Source organism: Dermacentor albipictus, chromosome 7, assembly GCF_038994185.2.
Source record: "Dermacentor albipictus isolate Rhodes 1998 colony chromosome 7, USDA_Dalb.pri_finalv2, whole genome shotgun sequence".
NCBI lineage: Eukaryota > Metazoa > Arthropoda > Arachnida > Ixodida > Ixodidae > Dermacentor > Dermacentor albipictus.
Window position 1 is genome coordinate 26,220,260 of NC_091827.1, and position 20,289 is coordinate 26,240,548.

A 20,289-nucleotide genomic window follows, 5' to 3' on the forward strand; every position below is an offset into this window, starting at 1 on the left:
GCTAATTCCGGCTTTGCGCTAAGCCTGCAGCGCTTAAAACGGAATATTGAGCTACCAAATCTAGCGTATTAATAATAAAAATGAAAAGATAGTTGGGATTTGTGGGGTTAAACCGCGGTCAACAGCGTGAGCTTCTCTAAAAAAATCGCCCAAGCACTCCATATACAGATGGTTAACCAGCGAAGCTGAAACGTGCGGCCACGGTGTTTATTACTGGCTTAATCCCGACGGTATGTTGCCGGATCCTTGTTGCTGCTTGCGCTCGGCTGCACGAGCCTGTTGTTATGCCCGGGTTGCAGCATGGGCATAGCGTAGACGAGCTCGTTCCCGGTTCTGCTCGCGGCGTTGCTGATCGAAAGTTGCCTTCTCCTCAGGAGTACGTACGACGCGTGACCGACCCATTTCGCAGCCGGAGAGAAACTGCTGCGCGGGCGCTCGGCTGCGACGGAGAGCAACGACGTCACTACTGGCGCATCCAATCACTCGCTTCTCTTTCTCTCTTTTATTTTCTTTCGACCATGCGCGTGGGTTTGCGCCGGAGGAGTTTCTGGCGTACAGGCGACAGACGGACAGAGGAATCGCCTAGCAATACACAGCTTCCTTGTAAAATTGTCCCGCGTTTGTACGTACAGCTTTGTGTTTATTCCGCTGCCTCGATCTGTTTCAAGATAACTCGTGCTGAGCGCCAGGCATACACACAGCTGCTTTCTGTGCCCACTGCTTGCTACACCGCGACAGCGCACAGAGCATGCGTGTCTGTGCTGCTCGCTGGCCACTGTAAACACTTGCACTGTCAGATGCAGCGTTATGCCCCGTAGCTGCACAATGGGCTCTACGAAGGACACCGCATGGTGAGAAACTGCGGATTAACTTAAGCGAACTGTGGGTCACTGTGGGCTGTACAGCTTGGCGCCAACTCGAATTTCCATTTTCAAGTGCATGCGAAACACAGGGATGCATCTCATCAAACAACCAGTGAGATTCATCCCTGTGTGACTGTGTGACAGTTATTTGAATGAATTTGGAAGAAGTTTGATTTATATGCCTTCGTAGCTCTTACAAAAAAAAAATGCCAGAAATCGGCAAGTTTCAAACTTTACAAATATGTAATTTTACACCTAAAAAACATGATACCAAGGTTCTGAAACCGGCATCTGTTTGAGCATCTGAAGTGGCCAAAATTTTACGCACGAGTTAACAACTTGCGCAAGTCATCAAATTGCTTACGGTGTTTCTGCAGACGTCCTAAATTACTCGCAATGTCAATTTTAGATGTTCTTAATAGGCCTCATGCGCCGCGTAGCTTGAACGGAGCTGTACGAACCGGTTGTCTCGAAGATATATAGCTTCTATAGGAGCTATAGCTTCGAGACAACCGATGTCCTACTTCCTAGACAACAGTGTCCTACTTTCGGCCGTGTATACACGGCCGAAAGTAGGACACTTTCTAGGAAACCACGCTGGCACCGCGTTAATTTGCGTTATAGCTTAAAAAAAAAAGAAAGGCAGTGATATACAGAAACATCGAGCAGGTTCTGCCACATATCATATTTACTGGAATTATTATAAGTCAAGGGGAAAAAATCCTCAAAGGGAGAGCAATTGGACCAGAGTGGCACGATAAGCCCAAAAAGAAAACGAGAGAAAAGAGATAGAGAGATAGAGAGATACGAAGGGGGGTTTTACGAGTCAAAACTGCGCTTTTATTATGAGGCAAGTTGTATAGGGGGAGACCCCGGAGTAATTTTTAACCATCTGGGGTTCTTTAACGTGCGCCCAATAGACGGTACACGAGCGTTTTCGCGTGTATACCGGCTCAAACTGATTTCACTGATTAGAACCGGACATAAAGTTTAAATCGGAACGATATAAAAATATACTCCCTCCTTATGATAGCCCCATAATACAGTAAACAGTTTGCTTGCACCGATTCATCTTGTTTCCTGTATACCTCGAGGTGCTTCTCCATATATACGGTAGTATGCATTCTTCTACTGGTGCTATGCCTTGGAACATGTTCCTCCACCTGCAGATGACATCGCTACTCGTGAAAACTTTCCTGCAGAGAAAGAAATCATCGTGAATTAAATACAGGCGCGAACAGCAAGGGTGTCCCTTACACGCTCAGGAGCAACGGGTATAAAAAGCTCTAAACAGTCGCAGAAAATCGCTCTTCCCAATTGGCACCCGGCAGGGAGATCATCGCCCGCATCCCGAAGAGCTTACCATTGTGCAAAATCCGCGGTGTACGGTTTCATTAAACCGATTCCTCAACCTGGTCACTATCCGACATAAAAAGAACGGACCTAATTCACTGGGGGGACAAGTTTCAATTCTCCGATGTATACGCGATAGGACGCAATGCGTGACATTGGTTAACACGTTTTCTTTTTTTTTTTTCTATCGCCACCCTCGGTTTCAACTCTGAAACTGAAAGAAAAGGTGAAAGAAAAAAGACGGAAGGAGTTGGCGACCATCAGCAACGTCGACGGTTGGGCGAATCGAGGTGACGTGTGAAGCAGCGCACGGTAGTCGACACATTTTATACAAGCAGAATCTTGTCCGTCAATTCTGTTTATTTGCATCGTTGGTAAAGCGCGCTGCTTCGCGCGTTATGGCGATCGCATAATCGCAGCAGACGCCGACGAAACGGACCTACCTGCAGGCTAGCCCAGGGACCTTTCGGCGCCAAAAAGCCTTTCGTCTAGGCACCGACGGGTCGTAATCTGACGTCCGAGCCAATCCGAGCAGAGGATTTCGGGTAATTCCAGAACCAGAGCGTCCCCGCGCCTCAGCCTTCGCGGTTCAAAGCTGTGGTATAGTACCTAGACAATCTGTCTAGGGAGAACTGTTTGAACCGCGAAAGCCGGCATCAACCGGCTGCCAGTTCAGTGGTTCAGTTTCTGCGGTTGGTCCACGTTGGTCTCTGCTGGACGAAGACACTTGAGAGACGTCATCATACTTACGCGCGTTATTGTGTGCGTCTGCGTCACTCGAATTTGTGCGACTGGTTCGCGGGAAGACGTTCGTTTAGACAGCGAAGACTGAAAAGTGAGCTCGCGTGCTTGTGGAGAAGTCGGTCTTCGTCGCGGTTGAGACTGTGTTCGTCGGCTGATCAACTCGAGTTGGCTCGCTGTGCAGTCAATCGCGAAGCTCTCGGTGGCTGTCTCAAGCCCGAAATTTTCCGGTGACCGGCCACAGTAACCGTCTCCGAGCTATGGTGGACATCGAGACGGTTAGGACGAGGAGTTATACGTGAGTGAAGGGGCCCGCAATCGCAAACAGGAATGGCGGAGTGTTTTGGCGGGAAAACAAAAACTGGCGCCGAGAAACGGACTTCTACTCACCGATATCCCGCGCTTCCTTTGGAAGTATATATACTGGCGTGATCGATGTGTTTCTTTGGAGAGACTTGGACTTGTGGCGGAGGCAGACGACGCAGAGACGTGGACCCAAGCTGCTAGTCTCAACGCAGCGACACCCGGGTGAGTCGGTGGGGCTAAACATCGCGGCGACAACGGTAAGCGATTCTTCAAACTTGCTGAATGCAGCTTGCATTTTCTCGGTATCTTCTAAGGCTCTTTTTACGTGCTTCGTACATATGTATATCGCTTAGCGCATGCAAAAACTGTGTGTGCAGGGCACTTTCATCTGTTATTTCAGCTGTAGTGGCTTCCCTGGACCTTTTGCTGCGTCGGGTATTGTCTTGGGACGGAAGCTACAAAAGGCTGGCGTATCGCCGCGCGCGACGTTTCAGTGTTACGGCCGTGGGTTCGGATAAGAACGTTGCGCTACTTGTCTGCTGTTTTCGGCTGTTCTGTGCACGTTTATTAGGTACTCATCGGCGTGATCTGTAACTGTGCTGATGCAGTTCAATTGCCGTACGTTTTGCATCGGGTGCTTCGTGAAATCGACCGTGCATTCGCAAATGTTCCATACAAAAATGGTGGCGGCTGCGCCTGCGGGCTTCCTTGTAGTACTTACATGGTAGAGTATGTAGTGCAAGGTGCGGCTTTGTATAATATCGCGCGAGTATATATAACATCGCGCGTTTGTATAACACTTTTGCTAGTTGTTTGAAATGATGTACACTTGTCCCCTCGTCAGTAATGTCTGAATAATTCGAGGCGTTTCTATAATTAAGTTGTTAACCACGACGAGTATCGGTAGTCGGGACGGCGGCTTCGGACATCCGTAGCGTCCATTTTTTGGATGATCATCGGCCTTTGTGGGACGAAGACACTGAGATGCGCGTGTATACTTTCGCCCAGGACACGGTGCCTGCATCGCTCACTCGAAATTGTTCGACCGGTTGGTGGGAAGACGTTTAGGAGGCGCAGGCTCTGAAAGTGACCGCGTGTTTGTGGATAAATTAGCATGAACTTCGGCGCGGTTGATATTGTGCTTGTCGGTTGAGCAACTTGGGTCGCTGTCAGTCGACCACGAAGCTGTCGCTCAGCCGAAATTTACCGATGCCCGGCGAATGTATAGCATGTCCCCGTGCTGCAGCATGCATCAAGACGGTGAGATAGAGCTTTTGTCCGTGAGCGGAGAGGCCTGGCCGGAATTGAAAAAAAAAAAAAAATAAAGGAAAAGAAAGAAAAAGGAAAGCAAGTGCAAAGAAAAGAAACTGGCCGAGATTTATGGCGGGAAAATCTAGCATTGAGCAAATTTAAGACTTCGCAACATCGAATTTGGGCGACGTTTGGTAGTGTGTATACCGTATACTGGCCTGTTCGCTGTTTATATGGGGAGACTTGTACTCGTGGATAAGGACAAACGTAGCCCCAAGCTTCGAGCTTCAACGCTGTGTGAAATGGGGAGGCGAAGGCCTTGCGTCGAGGGATCAAGCTTACCGGTTCCAGGGGGTAAATGTACAGCCGACGTTTACTCGGTATCTTCAAATGCACTTGCTAGCATACGTGCTTGATATATACTCTCTTTTTATTGCGATAGCAGTCATATGAACACTTCAGGCGCATTTCCGCCGTCGGCTTCGCCGTGATGTTCCGTTTAAAGTCCAAGGGCGGTAACGCCGTCGCCGCGCGCCGTATGCTGTATGCGAGAGTGAAAGCACGCGACGGGAGCCGACGATCGCGGCTCAGTGTGGCGCGCGCGAGGGAGGAAAGCGTAGAGCATGGAGTTTTAACGCGAAAGCGTTAAGGAGCTCGTGTCGCAGAAAAGCCGGTGTTGTCGGCGTCGGTGTCGGCGGCGTTGGCCGTGAGCGAAAAATCCCGGAATTCCGCAATTCATAACTAAAAAAAAGCAGCTTGCAAGATGGGCTGGAGGGGAATCGCACCAGGGTCTCCGGAGTGTGAGTCGGAGACGCTACCACTCAGCCACGAGTTCGATAGTTCAAAGTGGGACAAAAGCGCCTCTAGTGAATGCGGTGTTGCCTTAGAAACGTGCCGTAGAAAGTTATACTGTGGTGTATATCGGTAATTATGAGCATGTAAATTACAGAAGTCGCAATTAAACGAGTAGCGAAGTACGTTCCGCTACATTTCTGCGCTTGGCGCACACGCAGAGCCATCTTGCGGCAAACACAGAAGACCCCCTCCTCGCCATGTACGGCGCTGCCACGACACGTGGCGCGTCACTCGCTCCATGATCGCGTCCGCCTTCATGGCGCGTCGCGCCCCGGCTGTCCGTGCCGATCGCGACGTTTGGCTCGCGTAGATCGTTTGAGTGGGGGGTGCGAACGGGGTGCGATAACGCTATCGCTTTCCACTCTTGAAGGCGAAGCTTAAGCGTCCTCCATTTTTTTCCCTTCCTCTATGGCGTAGAGCAAGCGCGTGGTCTTCCGTCGCGCGAAAGGCCGGGGGGTAGAGAGTAGGGAGGGTGGAAGAGGGAGCCGGCGGCGTTGATCTCCGTCAGCAACGGCGTATTTCGCGACCGGACGCATGGGGAACTGTCGATGGAGGTTCAATCTCGCCCGCGAAAGGAAGGAAAGCGGGGAGGGAGGAGGGGGCGGGGGGCGGCTTCGACTCCGCCAGTAACTGCGTGCTTTACGCAGCCGCGCATGCCGTATCTTGAAAGCGATCTGCAGACGGCTCATACCTTTGTGCGTGCTGTGTTCTCGCCATCAATTTACGTTGAAGCGATAGACAGCACGAAGGTAGTAACTTCGCTCGCTGCCGCTGCCACCCTTGCTCACGCCAGCGTTTTGACGGCGTGTCCGGGGTAAGCGAATGTTTCCAAGCTTACGCGGCCGATAAAACTACTATATTTACCTCGTATAGCTGTGCACTAATTTTGCCATCGCAATCGATGCTTCACCTTTCGTGCGATACTGAGACAGTGACAAAAACTTTATTGGAGTGTCCTGAGGAACTTGATAGGGGGGAATCGAAGGCTCTCCAATCAAATTCGATATAAAAAGAAGTGCAATACTGCGACCTTTTCTAAAAATACCGAAAAGCTTTAATTTTTTGGCTCTTGCGGCCGTTTTCGTGTAGATCAGTGTTATACACGTCAGCGTGAGCGTCGGTGAGTGAAGGCGAGGAAACGCGTCGAGGGAAAGCGCTCGGGCAACTGAGAGAGAGATTCTTGTTTGGGAAGGAAGAAACATGGGGTAAAGTGCAGCGCAGTAACTGTCTCTCAGATGAGGACACCTCAACCGCGCTGCACAGGGGGAATGGGGTAGAAAAGAGTGGTGGAAGAGACAGGGAAGCAGCAGCAGCGGTCGAAACACCGTAGGTGTGGGGAGGGGGCTCAGAGGCGATCGGCTAGGGCGATGTCGTCGGCGAACACCAGAATTGCTCGGAAGAGGCGCTTCTGGCTTGAAATGCAGCCCGTGGGGTGCAGCAGATTGTCTGTTAGCAAAAAGGGGCGGCGGTAGGAGGGGAGGGGGAGGGCTATGTCGCCCGATCGTTCGTTCGTCGCTGGAAGTTGAGTGAAAGGGCGCGTGTTGTCTGGCAAGCGAATTGCGGAATCGTGGGAGGGGGGGGGGGGGGAGGGAGCTGTCACTTGCTCACTTAGTTTAGTCGGGGCTATTGTTCGCTTACGCTGACTATCATCGTCGGTAATTCCCGCATAAATTTATTTATCGTTAACAGAATTAAAAAAAAGAAATCACCCGTTCTGTTTGAGCTAGGCTACTCCTGGAGCTGGGCATCATTTGCATGAGAAATCATCTTGAATATCTGACTAATTAGCGAAGTTTTGCTACTTGCCTTTCAAACGAATTATTTTATGGCGCATATTGGAATTCGCCACCGTCGACTTACGACCATGTCGTCCACATGGCCACAATTAGTACATGACCGGGGTTGTTGGAGATGTGTGGGAGAGGCCTTATTGCCCTGCAGTGGGCGTAACCAGGCTGATGATGATGATGATGACTTACGACCGCTGACGGACGGTGACGTTGAAAATGACACCCACTGGAATCTTATGACTAATAAAAATCGAGCCCCTCGGTTAACTCTCTTCTCGTTTTTCCACTGGGAACGAATTTTGAGCACGACACCACTTTCGAGATATCCGTTCTCAATGTTTGCGAGCTATAACGCATTGGTGTTCCAGTAATTCTTGAGCTTCAATGCATAAAAAAAGCGTTTCGGTAAAAAAAGAAAGTAAGTGGAACAATGGTGCATTCTTACCACACGTTTGACAGCGCTTATCTTGAAACTATAGTTTCCGGATTTGTTCCAAGTGGATGTGCCTTGGTGAATCACTAGCTTCTAGTGTAACTATATTTATACCCCTGTCACACGGGAACGTTTAGTGACACTCGCTGCAAAACGCGCTCGACCGCGAGTGCATTTGGCGAACTCCTTCGCTGAATCAGTATAGCTTCAGTGATAAATAAACGAATAATGAAAGCAGAATTCGTAGTAGTTTTAAACCGCCTATTTCATGATTTCAAACGTTATAATCTACGAAAATGCGCTGCGTACTGTAAATAATAAAAGAAGAGCTCCAATCGACGCTGTGAAGGTTGTAGACCAGCGAACCTGTCGCATCACCCCGTCCGATAAGCCGATGTGACGTAGCGTAGAACGATTGAGCAATGTACTGCAAGAAATGACTGACAGCAAGACAATTAAACGCACTGTACATAACTAAAAGGTACAGTGTAAAAGGTGGGTGAAGTGTGCGTGGCTTGCTTTGGGGGCAGGAACCGCTGCGTCCTGCCTAGCCTGAACACGAAGCCCTTGGGCATATTGACGTTGCTGTTCCCGTCGCCGCTCATCGTCTCCACGCTGTTCTTCGGGAGTCCCGACTATGCGCGGCATTTCCATAACGCTGTCAGAACGCAAATGAAATGAATTGCCAGGCGGGTTCTTCTTTTACACACGAACGTGTAGTGACGTCACTCCCTGCTTCGCACGTCACAGTTGCCGCCTCCCGACAACTGCAGCTTATGCAGCCGCCATCTTTGCCGGGAAACGCCTGCGGCGAACGCTACGCGCATCGCACTGTTCGAACGCGCCTTATCCTCTATCACGTGGTTTTTACACTCGCGCTTTTAATGAGTACGCCTCCCCCCTCATCTTCCTATCGCCCATTATAGGCCTTCGCGCCATCCTTTAATAAATACATTTTGTCATCATCACTTATTGAAACGAATACTGGGGTGTGTCTTGCATGCGTAATTCCAATGGGGATAGGCACCTCTCGCTTGAATTCGTGGAACGGTTTTCTGTCAACTGTTCTGTCGACGGAGACGAAGGAATCCCGGGATCGTAGTCACACACAGCTTCGCTGCAAACGCTAATTTGTACTCTCGATCTCGAGCGGTTTACGTGTAATGGCTGCGCAGTGTTTGTCTGTGTCACGCTGCCTGTGTCGCTGTCGTCTTCGTGGAAGGAAGTAGTGCATCAGTGAATACGTGGTCGGTACGACGAGACCAAAGCGATCATGCGTCGGACGACTCGATAGTACCGCTTCTCGCCGTTCAATAGGGCGACACGTTCATCGTTGTGGTACAAACGCTTATATATATATATATATATATATATATATATATATATATATATATATATATATATATATATATATATATATATATATATATACGCACCGTTGCGAGTAATTTGAAGTTGCTGGAATTCGAGTTCATGGCGCGCTCATGCCACGCAGCCTTTCGTCGTGTGCAAGTAAAAGAGGAACGCAGCTCTTGTCCAGCTGTCGAATAAATCGAGTGGAGCGTGACGGTGCGAAAATTTGGCAATCTTTTTTTTTATGTCGTACAGCCGAGCGGGCTGCACGTCACTCGCTTCTTTGGTACACGACGCGTTCTTGTAGATTCAAAATTCGAGATTTTTATTATAGAAGTACATGTAATACAGTGCGTATATGACATATAAATACTGAAGCAGATCTCAAAGTCGCAAGAATGAGGGTGAGTACTCCTATAAAACCATACACCAGACAGCAAAATTTCGATAAACTGTGGTAAACATGGAAAATTGAGTTAAGAACATGTTCAGTTAAGCAAGAAATAAAACGTATATGCGTAAATACAAGAGCACTTGTTATGAACATCAAGGAGCGTTTATGAGTTTGACAAAAAGTATGAGCGCAAAGCCTTTTTAAACATTTCCAAGAATTTCTCCTTTATACCTACATTCAAGGAATTCCAAAGTGATACTGATGCGAGGTTAGCTGTAGACTTGCCATAGTTAGTCCAGGGTTTAGTTAAGAGAAAGTTATTTAATTCTGCAAAGCGAGTTGATAATACATGAGGAAACTGATCAATGTGTAGCAAAGGAATTGAAAGCTTTCCATTCATATATTTATATATAAGAATGCCGAGAAAGTATATGTTTTGCCTTTGAACTGATAACATACCGTGTTAGTAGAGTAAGGAGGACGCACTGGGACACAAAGCTGCTGAAGGTTATTCTTCTTGTTTGATCCTGGAGGTGCTGGAAACTGACGCACTTTTCTGCATTTTCTTAGCGCTTGAAAAGTGAGCGCAACCTGGGAGTGTTCCGCCAAGCGGCAAATAAGCGTCGCCGTAACACGCCCCCCCCCCCCCTCCCCCAATTGCTCGCGATCCGTTCTTGTGCCGTGTGCAACAAAATCCGGCATTTCTGCCTCTGTCGCCTTGAATGCTGTGGTCGTTTGTCTTGGTACGATCGATAATAATGTTATTGCGGTTGCAATGAATAACTTCGTTTGCACTAAGCTTATTCTAAATGCTGCTTCAAACTATAACACATAGTTTTCTTTTTTTCTTGCAAACGATGCCTGAAATAACAAATATGTGTTGTGCATTTTGCCAGTTGCCCTCAGTGCCATCAATTCCAAAGGACGCCTTTTCTTCCTCGTGTAGCAGCGCGCCAGAAAAAGAAGCGAATCTCAATGTGCTGACGCGCACTTGCTCCAAGTGACACTAAATTTGTCCGTGTGACACGGGTATGTGTGGCATTGGATATATAGCACTGGGTTTGCCGCTGTTCGGTGAATCTGTTGATGCCAACTTAGAAGCACTGGGTATATGTGCCGCTAAGTATGCACCGCTCTCCAGTTGAGCTATTTGGCGAGAACTTGGGTAACTGGATGTGTGTGTGTGTGTGCCTCTGCGTATTTGTCATTTTTCAATGACAAAAAAAAAGTTTTTAATTTTTTTTTCCGGTGCTCGGAATTCGCGCCGCGCGAAGGCTTTGCGGCGGCACCGCTAGGTGGCGCAGCGTGTGCAGAAAAAGAAAAGATTGAGCAGATGCATACAGAAATGCTACAATGGAAAACACGCGTAATATACAAAGCCACAAGAACGTCTGAATCCACAAGCACGGAGATCAGACAAATCCACGTACTTCCCATCATTCCCATGGTAGGACAACGACTGCAGCGCCAGAGTTCCCTCTCGTAATCTTTGTAGGGTATAACCGCGTGTAGCCGCTCCTTCGCTCTAGCTAGCAGTAGCCAGCCAACTTGACAAAGCGACACTGAGCAACAACGAGGACGGCCGTAAATTTCCTAGAAGACAGATTCCACCATTGCCTCCGAGATCGGTAGTCGCACGCGAGCTTCCCTGCACGACTCCCGATCTCGGAGGACGCGCTAATTTTTGCCACTCGAACCGGTGGGCATATAATAACCGCGTGTCGCCGCTCCGTCGCTCTAGCTAGCAGTAGCCAGCCAACTTGACAAAGCGACACTGAGCAACACCGAGGACGGCCGTAAATTTCCTAGAGGACCTATTCCACCATTGCCTCCGAGATCGGTAGTCGCACGCGAGCTTCGCTGCACGCTTCCCGATCTCGGAGGACGCGCTAATTTTTGCCACTCGAACCGGTGGGTATATAATAACCGCGTGTCGCCGCTTCCGTCGCTCTAGCTAGCAGCAGTCGACCAACTTGGCAAAGCTACGAAGAGTAACCATGGCGACGATCGCTACTGCGGCGAGACACGGCAGGACGGTGACCAGCAACAGCGTCTCGGTGGGCGACGGGAGCGCCATCGGCGGTGGCCGTCGGAACGTGACTCGAGCGACGTTGGACACCGACGAGCTGACTCCCCGGTCGTTCCACATGGTCACGGCGGCGTACAAGTCCGGCGGCGTCGAAGTTTCGTTACCCGCGCGGTGGAGGACCAAGGCGTCCGGGAGGCGGATTCGCAGCCGCTGCCTCGAACCGACTGGTCCGGCCCGGACGTTGCCGTCAATCGAACCGCCGACCTCGGCGGTGACGACGATCCTGAGCGCCGAGCTGAAGTCTCCCACCAGGTCGCCCGGGCGCGAGCTGAGCCTCAGCTCCACGTGGGACGCTGCGGCGAGCGTGAAAAAGAGCGCGTGCGATAACTGGTACGGAGAGTTCGAGACCAATTGCATCCGTGTTCAAGAGGAAGGCTTAGCTCGGGCCCAACTCTGACGTGGCCTATTCAAATACACGTAAAACGCAAAAAACGTTTTTCTTAGATAACCACTGGTCCCACTTTAATGAAATTTGTTGCATTTGAAAGAGCAAGTTAAATTCTAGTGGCTATTGGAAGCGGAATTTCGATTTAGGGGATTGAATTTTGTTAAAAAGATTTTCGAAAATTCTCGAGTCTGAAATATATAGAAGCACGAAGTTTACAAATTCATAGCTCTCCATCAAAAACAGATATCGCCGTTCTGTAAACGGAAACCGTTAGATCATTCAAAGCGGACAAATTCGGTGTATCAATATGCATATTACGTGAATTTGTTGCGTTGTGCACAGGGGTTCTGCAAAAGCTGTTTTTTCATATTACTTATCTTTTTTTCTTAGATTCACGTCTAATATACAAATTTTGTCCGCTTTAGATGTAATATTACATGCTATTCACAGAATTGTGATAGCATTTTTCATTGCTGAGTTACACAGTTGTAAACTTGATAGTTTCGTTTTCTGAAAATGTTCGATTTTTGCCAATGTTTAATAAAAAATTGACGACCTAACTCAAAATTTCGAAACCAACTGTCACTAGATTTTGATTTTAAGTTTTTTCCTTTTAAATGCAACAAACCTCGCCAAATTTGGTGCAGTGGTTGCCAAGAAAAACGATTTCTCCTTTTGCATGCACTTGGAGCACCCGAGCTAAAGCTTCCTCTTAATACACGCTGTGAACAAGCACGTGAGCGTGGTGATATTTCTACCCCGTTTACCCTCGCAGGCCTTGAAGCCATCCACTCCATTCATTTAGGGGACCGTGACCTTGTTCATTGTTTTGTTTATAACTGCTACTGCACACAGACCTGCCAACACAAGAATACGAAGAGAAAAAAAAATGCTACAGCCGAAGCCGAAATTAAGCACTTAATTTTGGTGAAATATGCAAAAATTATTTATTTATTCAGAATGTTGATTGATTACTGAAGATTCGCTGGCTATGCACGCTATACGCAAAAAGACTTTTACGAAATGTGTTAGCAGTTGTTTCGTTACTGAACCCGTTGGTTGTTTATTGAAGGTTGGATTAATGTTTATATAGCGACGCTGTGAACATGCGCTCTGCTCCGTAGTTGCAGGAAGAAGGACTTGCATTTATTTTTTATTTTTGCCTTCTGCAGCGTGGTTCGCACTGTGGTGAACGATAAATCGCTACCAGACTAGTTCAATTTAACGTAACGTACACCTCACGTAAACAACACTGCTTAGCAAGGTATTTAATGCACGTTTATACACTTATTCGTATACCACCTCAGCAATAGGTCTTGGTGAGAAGGTCACTATTGACCAGGATATAGGAACGTACACTGTACCCGCTGACCAACCTAATAATTCAGCATACAAGCTTCACCCATGAAACCGCACTGCACATTGCTGAATTTGAAGAGACGGAAGCGAGACAGTTTTGACAGCAAGGTGCTTACTGCTTTATTGGACGCATCGACTGGCGTTCCAGTTACTTCAATTACGCATTCGCACTCCGAAACGCGGTTCCGGAATCAGAAAGTCCCGAACCTCGAAAGCAGTTTGCGTCCTCAGTGACGTCACGGAAATGTGCGAATCGTTTGTCGCATCTGCGCAAATTCGCTTCGAGTTAGATAGTGGTGTGTTCGTCAATGCAGCCTTGGGTTGCCACCCACGTACTTGGTATTTCATTTTCCTTTCTTTTCGTCAGGCATGAAATTGCCTACCTCTCTTTTTGGAACGCTACGCTTACACACACGTAACTTTATCTACGTACCTACATATGCAGTCTGTGACGGATACTTTAACACTCCTGGCGCTCTTTGACCACTGGAACCGAAAGCGTCCTAACCTCTCCACGTAATCTAGTGGCCGGCTTACGACAGTAGTAGTTGTACGCTTACGGCAGTAGCAGGTCAATGTAATTACGACAGTCAGCTCTGGCAGAACAAAGGGACCTTGGCTGTCTACGTCAACAGAAGTTGGTACAGACAGCCGGCAGGTTCCTGGACTGAAGGCTCCGACAACCGCTTTGAGTGAGTGAGTGAATAAACTTTTATTTGGTCCAGCAAAGCGCGATAAAACGCGCACCTGGCTAATCCCACGACGGGACTAACAGATCTAGTCTGCCGGCCCGATCGCGGGCGCGCTGGACGGCCAGGATTTGATCCTCAAAGACGGGACTTCGCAGGAGGGCGTCCCACTCTTCCTTGGTGAACTTCGGGCCCAGCGACCCGCACTCCCAGAGCATATGAGGCAACGTAGCTACCTCACCACAGGCCACGCAAGAACAATTCGTATAAATGTCTGGATATATGCTATGAAGGGACGCCGGATTTGGGTACGAGTTCGTTTGTAGAAGTCTTAGTGTGACCGCCTGCGGCCTGCTTAACTTGGAGTGAGGCGGGGGGAAAACCCTTCTCTCTAAGTAGAAGAATTTAGTTATTTCATTGTGTGTGAGAGGAGCGTCTCGGTGTCCGGGGAGAGAGTCGCCCGACCCGAGGGCAGCGCGGTCGGTAAAGCCACGCGCAGCCTCGTGGGCAGACTCGTTGAGGTTCAGAGGAACCCCCTCAATCGCCCCGACGTGTGCAGGGAACCAAAGGATCGAGTGCATGGAGGTGTTGCCGTGTTTGGCGCCTTTCAGAATTTGAACTACCTGCCGGGCTACCCGGCCTTTCTGGAATGCCCTGATGGCGGCTTTCGAATCGCTATACACCCTGTCTCTCCGACCGTCTTGCATGGCGAGTGCAATGGCCACTTGCTCGGCCACCTCTGGGTTCGTCGTCCGGACGGAAGCACAGTTGATAACTTTGCCCAGCGTGTCAACGACGGAAACCGCAAAAGCCTTGCCGTCTCGGTATGCAGCTGCGTCCACGAAGCTTGCTGCGATTTTGTCCCTGTTTACTTGCTTTAGCATATTCAATGCTCTTGCCTTGCGACGACCTGCGTTGTGAACGGGATGAACATTGCGGGGCAAAGGGGCGACCACGATCTGCTCCCCTATTTCTCTGGGGATTTGGGTGTCTTCAGCCAAGTTCTTGGTTGGTGCGAGTCCGATCTCCTCGAGGATACGCCTGCCGGCCGGCGTGGTGGACAGCCGAGTTAGCTGGGCCCGTTCCTGAGCCTCGGCTATCTCCTCCATGCTGTTGTGTATGCCGAGCCGAAGGAGGTCCTCTGTATGCGTCCTGACGGGCAGCCCGAGGGCTCTCTTGAAGAATTTTCTAATGAGGGCATTAAGCTTTTCCCGCTCGGCTCTGAGCCAGTTGTGCATGGCCACCGTGTAGGTGAAGTGACACAGTACAAAGGCGTTGATGAGCCGAAGCAGGTTGTCCTCCTTGAGGCCACGATGTCTGTTCGTGACCCTTCGTACAAGGCGAAAAGCATTGTCGGTTTTCGCAATTATCTTGCGTAACGCAGTGCCGTTGCCGCCGCGTGATTCTATAAACATACCCAGGACTCTGATGGTGTCGACCCTGGGTATCGGGTCACCGCTCCGAGTGAACAGGTGAATGTCACTTTCCGAGACCGGTTTCCAGCCCTTGGGTCTGCGCCCTTTTTCTTTTCTATAAAGGAGAAGCTCAGATTTGGTCGGGGAGCATCTGAGTCCGGTGGGTAGCAGGTACTGCTCCGTGACGTCTACCGCCTCTTGCATGGCGCTTTCCACTTGCCCTTCGCTACCGCCGGTGCACCAGATCGTGATGTCGTCTGCGTAGATAGTGTGTTTGACACCTTCAACTTGGGCGAGATTCCTCGAGAGGCCGATCATGCAGATGTTGAAGAGTGCAGGAGAAATGACCGAGCCTTGCGGCGTGCCCCGTGGGCCCAGGAGCACCTCGTCGGAGACAAAGTCGCCGATCCGCAGCTTCGCTTTCCTCCCCGTCAGGAACGAACGGACGTAGTTATATAGTCTGGGGCCCAGCTCGAGGTCTGCCACGGAGGCCAGAATGTATTCGTGGAGAACGTTGTCAAAGGCTTTCTCGAGGTCGAGTCCGAGCAGGGCCCTGGTGTCTCTGGTACTGCCGTCGATGATTTGATGCTTGATCATCTTCATGGCGTCCTGCGACGAGAGGCCGGCACGAAAGCCAATCATGTTGTGAGTGTAGATGTTGTTCTCCTCGAGATATCTGTTTAGTCTGTTGAGGACGACATGCTCCGCCACTTTCCCAACGCAGGAGGTGAGAGAGATCGGTCGGAGGTTGTCCACGTTCGGAGCCTTGCCGGGTTTGGGGATCAGCACGACGTTGGCGGTCTTCCATTGCTCTGGGACGCTGCCGTTTTTCCAGGTTTCGTTGATCTTCTCGGTGAGGTATGCGATCGAACCGTCGTCAAGGTTCCGCAGCATCTTGTTGGTGATTCTGTCGGCACCTGGCGCACACTTCCCCTTGAGCGCGAAAATGGCTTGCCTAATTTCCCCCACGGTAAAGTCTTCGTCCAATTCCGGACGGCTTGGGCCGAGGTAGTCAGGAAACCGGTCTTCCTCGTTTCCACGCTTTATGGGAAGGTATTTCTCCATGAGCTTGGTAACCAGCTCGTCCCCGGAACAGGATGTGGTAGCTTCGTGCAGGGCTCTGGCGAGCGTGTGTCTCTGACTGGATCTGGTGCTGCCCTCGTCGAGGAGATGTTTAAGCATGCCCCAGGACTTGCCGTTACGCATCTGCCCGTCTATCGAGTCACAGACCTCGTCCCATTGCTGCTTGCCGAGGGTCCGACAGTGATCTTCGATGGCCTTGTTAAGCTCGGAGATCTTTTTCCTCAATCTTCGGTTAAACCTTTGTCCCTTCCATCTTAGAAGCAGCGCCTGCTTGGCCTCGATCAGATGGGCCAGCCTACTGTCCATCTTTTCTACCTCCAGGTCGCTGACGATCTTCTTAGTGGATGACTCGGCGTCACTCTTGATTCGCTCGCACCAATCTTCCAGGTCTTTGGGGACGGGTGCGCTGTCGTTGCCGCGGAGCTTGCGAAAAAGGTCCCAGTCCGTGACAGTGAATTCCCTGGATTTACTTCGGGTGACTTCGAAGCGGGTCTCGAGCACATAATGGTCGCTACCAAAATTTATTGCGGTGTTGCTCCACTCGGCTCCCTCGACGTTCTTCACGAACGCCAGATCGGGGGTGGTGTCCCGGCTCACCGAGTTGCCGATTCGGGTGGGGAACGCCTTGTCCGTGATGAGCGTGAGGTCCATTTCGTTGGCGTTCTGCCACAGACCCCGGCCCTTGCTCGTGTTGTAGACGTACCCCCACACGCCGTACGGTGCGTTGAAATCTCCGACGACGACCAAGGGATGGGTGCCGGCCAGGTCGACGGACTTCTTGAGTATCGTTTTGAACTGCTGTTGCAAATGCCTAGGATTGCTGTAGATGTTGAGAATAAACACGCTGTTTCTTCGCTGGTTGCGTTGTCTCGTGTTGAGCAGAACCTCCGTCATGACGTATTCGACCTTGCAACTCGCCAGCTTCAGGTCGTGAGACAAGTGTGTAAGCCTCCTGTCAATTAACGTGCACACTCCCCGACCTTCGCCCTGCACGGAGACGGCACGATAACCAGAGAGGGATGCGGCAGAGACGAGGGTTTCCTGTAATGCTATTACTTGTGGTTTGTTAGGTAATGATCTTAAATATTGCTGCAAAGGAGCCCTCTTATTGGAGTACCCCCTGCAGTTCCATTGCCAAATTTTGAACTCCTCTTTGCAACTATCCATGATTAGATAAAGTGTCCGGGGTACCCGCTGTAAGCACAGGTGCACGCAAGAAGTTCCCCCCACTCTGACGAGCCGGTGTGCTCGTAGCCCTGATCTGAGTCCCCGACGCGTTCGGAACAACAACCTGCATCGGAGTTACGGACGTATTATTATTCGGGATCACCAGACGCTCGAGGGCGTCCATGCGATCGGCCAGCGCGCCTAGGCCTCTCCTCGGATCTCCAAGGGCGACTTGCACCTGTGCTAAGCCTTGTTGTAACTGCTGCACACTCTTAGTGAGCGTAGCCAGCATGCCTTTGATCTCATAAGTTTGCGAGTCTGAATCGTCCTTACTGGAAACTGCCCTACGCTTGGCGGCGCCGGCCGAGTCGCAGACCGGAACTGGTGCTTCTGTGGCGGTCGGCGCCGACGCGTTGGATGTAGCACTCTGACTGATTACCAATTTCTTAATCTCTGTCATTTCACTAGCCATCTTTCTGATCATTTTTTTTAAGTCCGCGTTTTCCTTCATAAGGCGCGCTACCTCGGCGTCCCTGGATTGCTCTGGAAGCGGGTCGCGTGGGCCCCGGTAGGATCTCGCGTGGGCGCCGCCAGCAACCATATCTGCCCACGATAGCGTCGACTTTCTCTTCCTCTGCTGGCCGGCACTGGACCCATACCGGGCCCTCGAGACAGAGCGGCTCCTGGAGCGGCTTCCGGATCTGCCCCTGGACATAGATCTGGCCCTGGACATAGATCTGGCCCTGGACCGGGATCTTCCCCTGGACCTGGAACGGTGTCCGGAAGGCGGAGAGGGGCTCCTGGATCTAGAGCTCCCGCGAGCCGTGGAGCGACCGGCGGCGGCCGGTAGTTGTCGCTCGCCCATGGCGAGGGCCGGAGACTTGCTTCTATTGGCTCGGGATCGGTCCCCGCGCCTGCGTCTGACGAGGTACGGCGTCTGGTACCTCTGCTTGCATTCCTTGGCAGCGGTGAAGTGTCGGCCTCCGCACAGCCTGCATTTGGGGTCACACTTGTGTTGTTCGTCCGGGTTGGCGATGCCGCATCCCCTGCACATAGTTTCGTCCGGCGAGGGGCAGACGTCCGCTCGATGCCCGAGGCGGCCACAGGCGTAGCACACCTCCACTTGCTTCCTATATAATGCACACCTGACAAGTGTGCCACCGTACGACACGTAGTTTGGCACCTTGTATCCGTCGAAGACCACAACCACGGTGCCCGTGCTCTTGATTCGTTTGGCTCCCAAGGCCAGTGGGTTCTTCGAGTTGACAATCTTGCGATCGAGCTCCTCCGGGCCTTCACTCGGTGCGATGCCGCGGATGACGCCTTTGCACGTAGAGTTGGGCGCTGCCTCGTACGCATTCACCTCGTGCTGCTGGCCGCCAACAGCGATGCACTCGACCCTGACGTAGAGGGTCGCATTTTCTCTGCTGGGGGTGCTGATGACCATGATATTTTGTTGGAAATTCGGGCACATCGTGTCCGAGTCCCGCTTCGCCTGGTCGAAACCGACTGCGTTCCATATGGCCTCGGCCACAACTGTCGCCCCCACCTTGCTGATGTTCAGACCTCCCTTCGGCCTGACGATGATCTTCGCGTCTTCTTTGGGCAACGGAGGCATCCTTCCACCCCGAATAATTTTGGCTTTAGCGCTGCTGCGGTCTCGGTGACCCTTTGCGGTCGCGTTGTCATTTGGCTTAGCGCCGGTAGAAATGGCACCAACTCGCTCGACGGGCGCTGATTTGGCTCCGGAGCGCCTGGCAGCAACTGTTTGCCATCCGAGATCCTTGGAAAATTCCTCGGGAGTCAGAAGCTCCCCTTCCACTTCGCATTCCATCACGGCAGACACTGACGAGAAGAGCTGGCGCCGCAGCAGCACTTCGCCGCGCTAACACAAGCGCGGCAAGGGTTAGCGTCGCAGCGGCGTAGCCTGGACGGAAAAGGCCGATAAAATCGCAAGAAGGCCACCCACCTTCAAGAGTCGGGTGTCTACGGGATCGCCACAACTTAAAGAGTCCGTTGGCACTAAAATAGTCGAACTGGGCTCAAATTAAATCACCGAAATCATTTTCAGAAGCGGGAGCCGGTCTTCGCCGCCTACTGGCACGTTCGTCGTCGTCGTCTTCCTCGACAACCGCTTTCTCTCTAAGTGTTTCAAACAAATAAAGTGTTGCGTTGACACTGCTTGTCTCACGCTCCATTGTACTGCACGCCGCAAAGGAGAACGAGGTAATAGGGAGTTTTAGTGTTGGGGACGCAAGCGGCTTGCGTACGCAAGAACTAGGGGCGACGTTACCGCGCATGCGCAGACCGCTACGTCTACTTGCGTCCTTGGGTTGTTGGAGCGGCCGAAAACATCGCTGCCCCTAAGAGGTCACGTTACCCACGTGACTCTTGCGGTGTAGGAGAACTTACGAGCAGCTAGCGGGTAGATAATGTAATAAATCTTTCGCCAAGTGTCGACAGACGTCGTTTTTATATATATTAGAGAGGTTTAGCATGTCCGGTATGCGGATAAACGCAGTTGGGGCGTTAGGGCGGAGCTATAAAGGGGAGCGTCTTGCAGGGTGCATCCACCTGGCGGCGTAGAGCTAAAACTGACAAAATCAGCTAATATTGCTGTAACCAAGTCCATTCTACTTCGCTGCTGGTGTAAGTTATCGGCACTGGCTTAACTGTGTTGCTGCCAAAAATTTATACCCGCAGCAAAGTAAAATACACTTGGTTACTGCAATATGAGCTGTTTTTGTCTGTTTGAGCTTT

At 50.8% G+C, this 20,289-nt stretch overlaps 1 protein-coding gene across 1 annotated transcript in view; it reads right to left on the reverse strand.

Moving 5' to 3' along the window:
* Positions 1–11,336: 11,336 nt before the first annotated feature.
* The window catches only part of LOC139047509 (calcium-activated chloride channel regulator 2-like), a 42,347-nt gene continuing 33,394 nt past the window's right edge, over positions 11,337–20,289 (reverse strand). Inside the window, exon 12 of the mRNA XM_070521319.1 lies at positions 11,337–11,721. Coding sequence (XP_070377420.1) covers positions 11,704–11,721 — 18 coding nt within the window. The 3' untranslated portion in view covers positions 11,337–11,703. The remainder of the gene's footprint in view (positions 11,722–20,289) is intronic.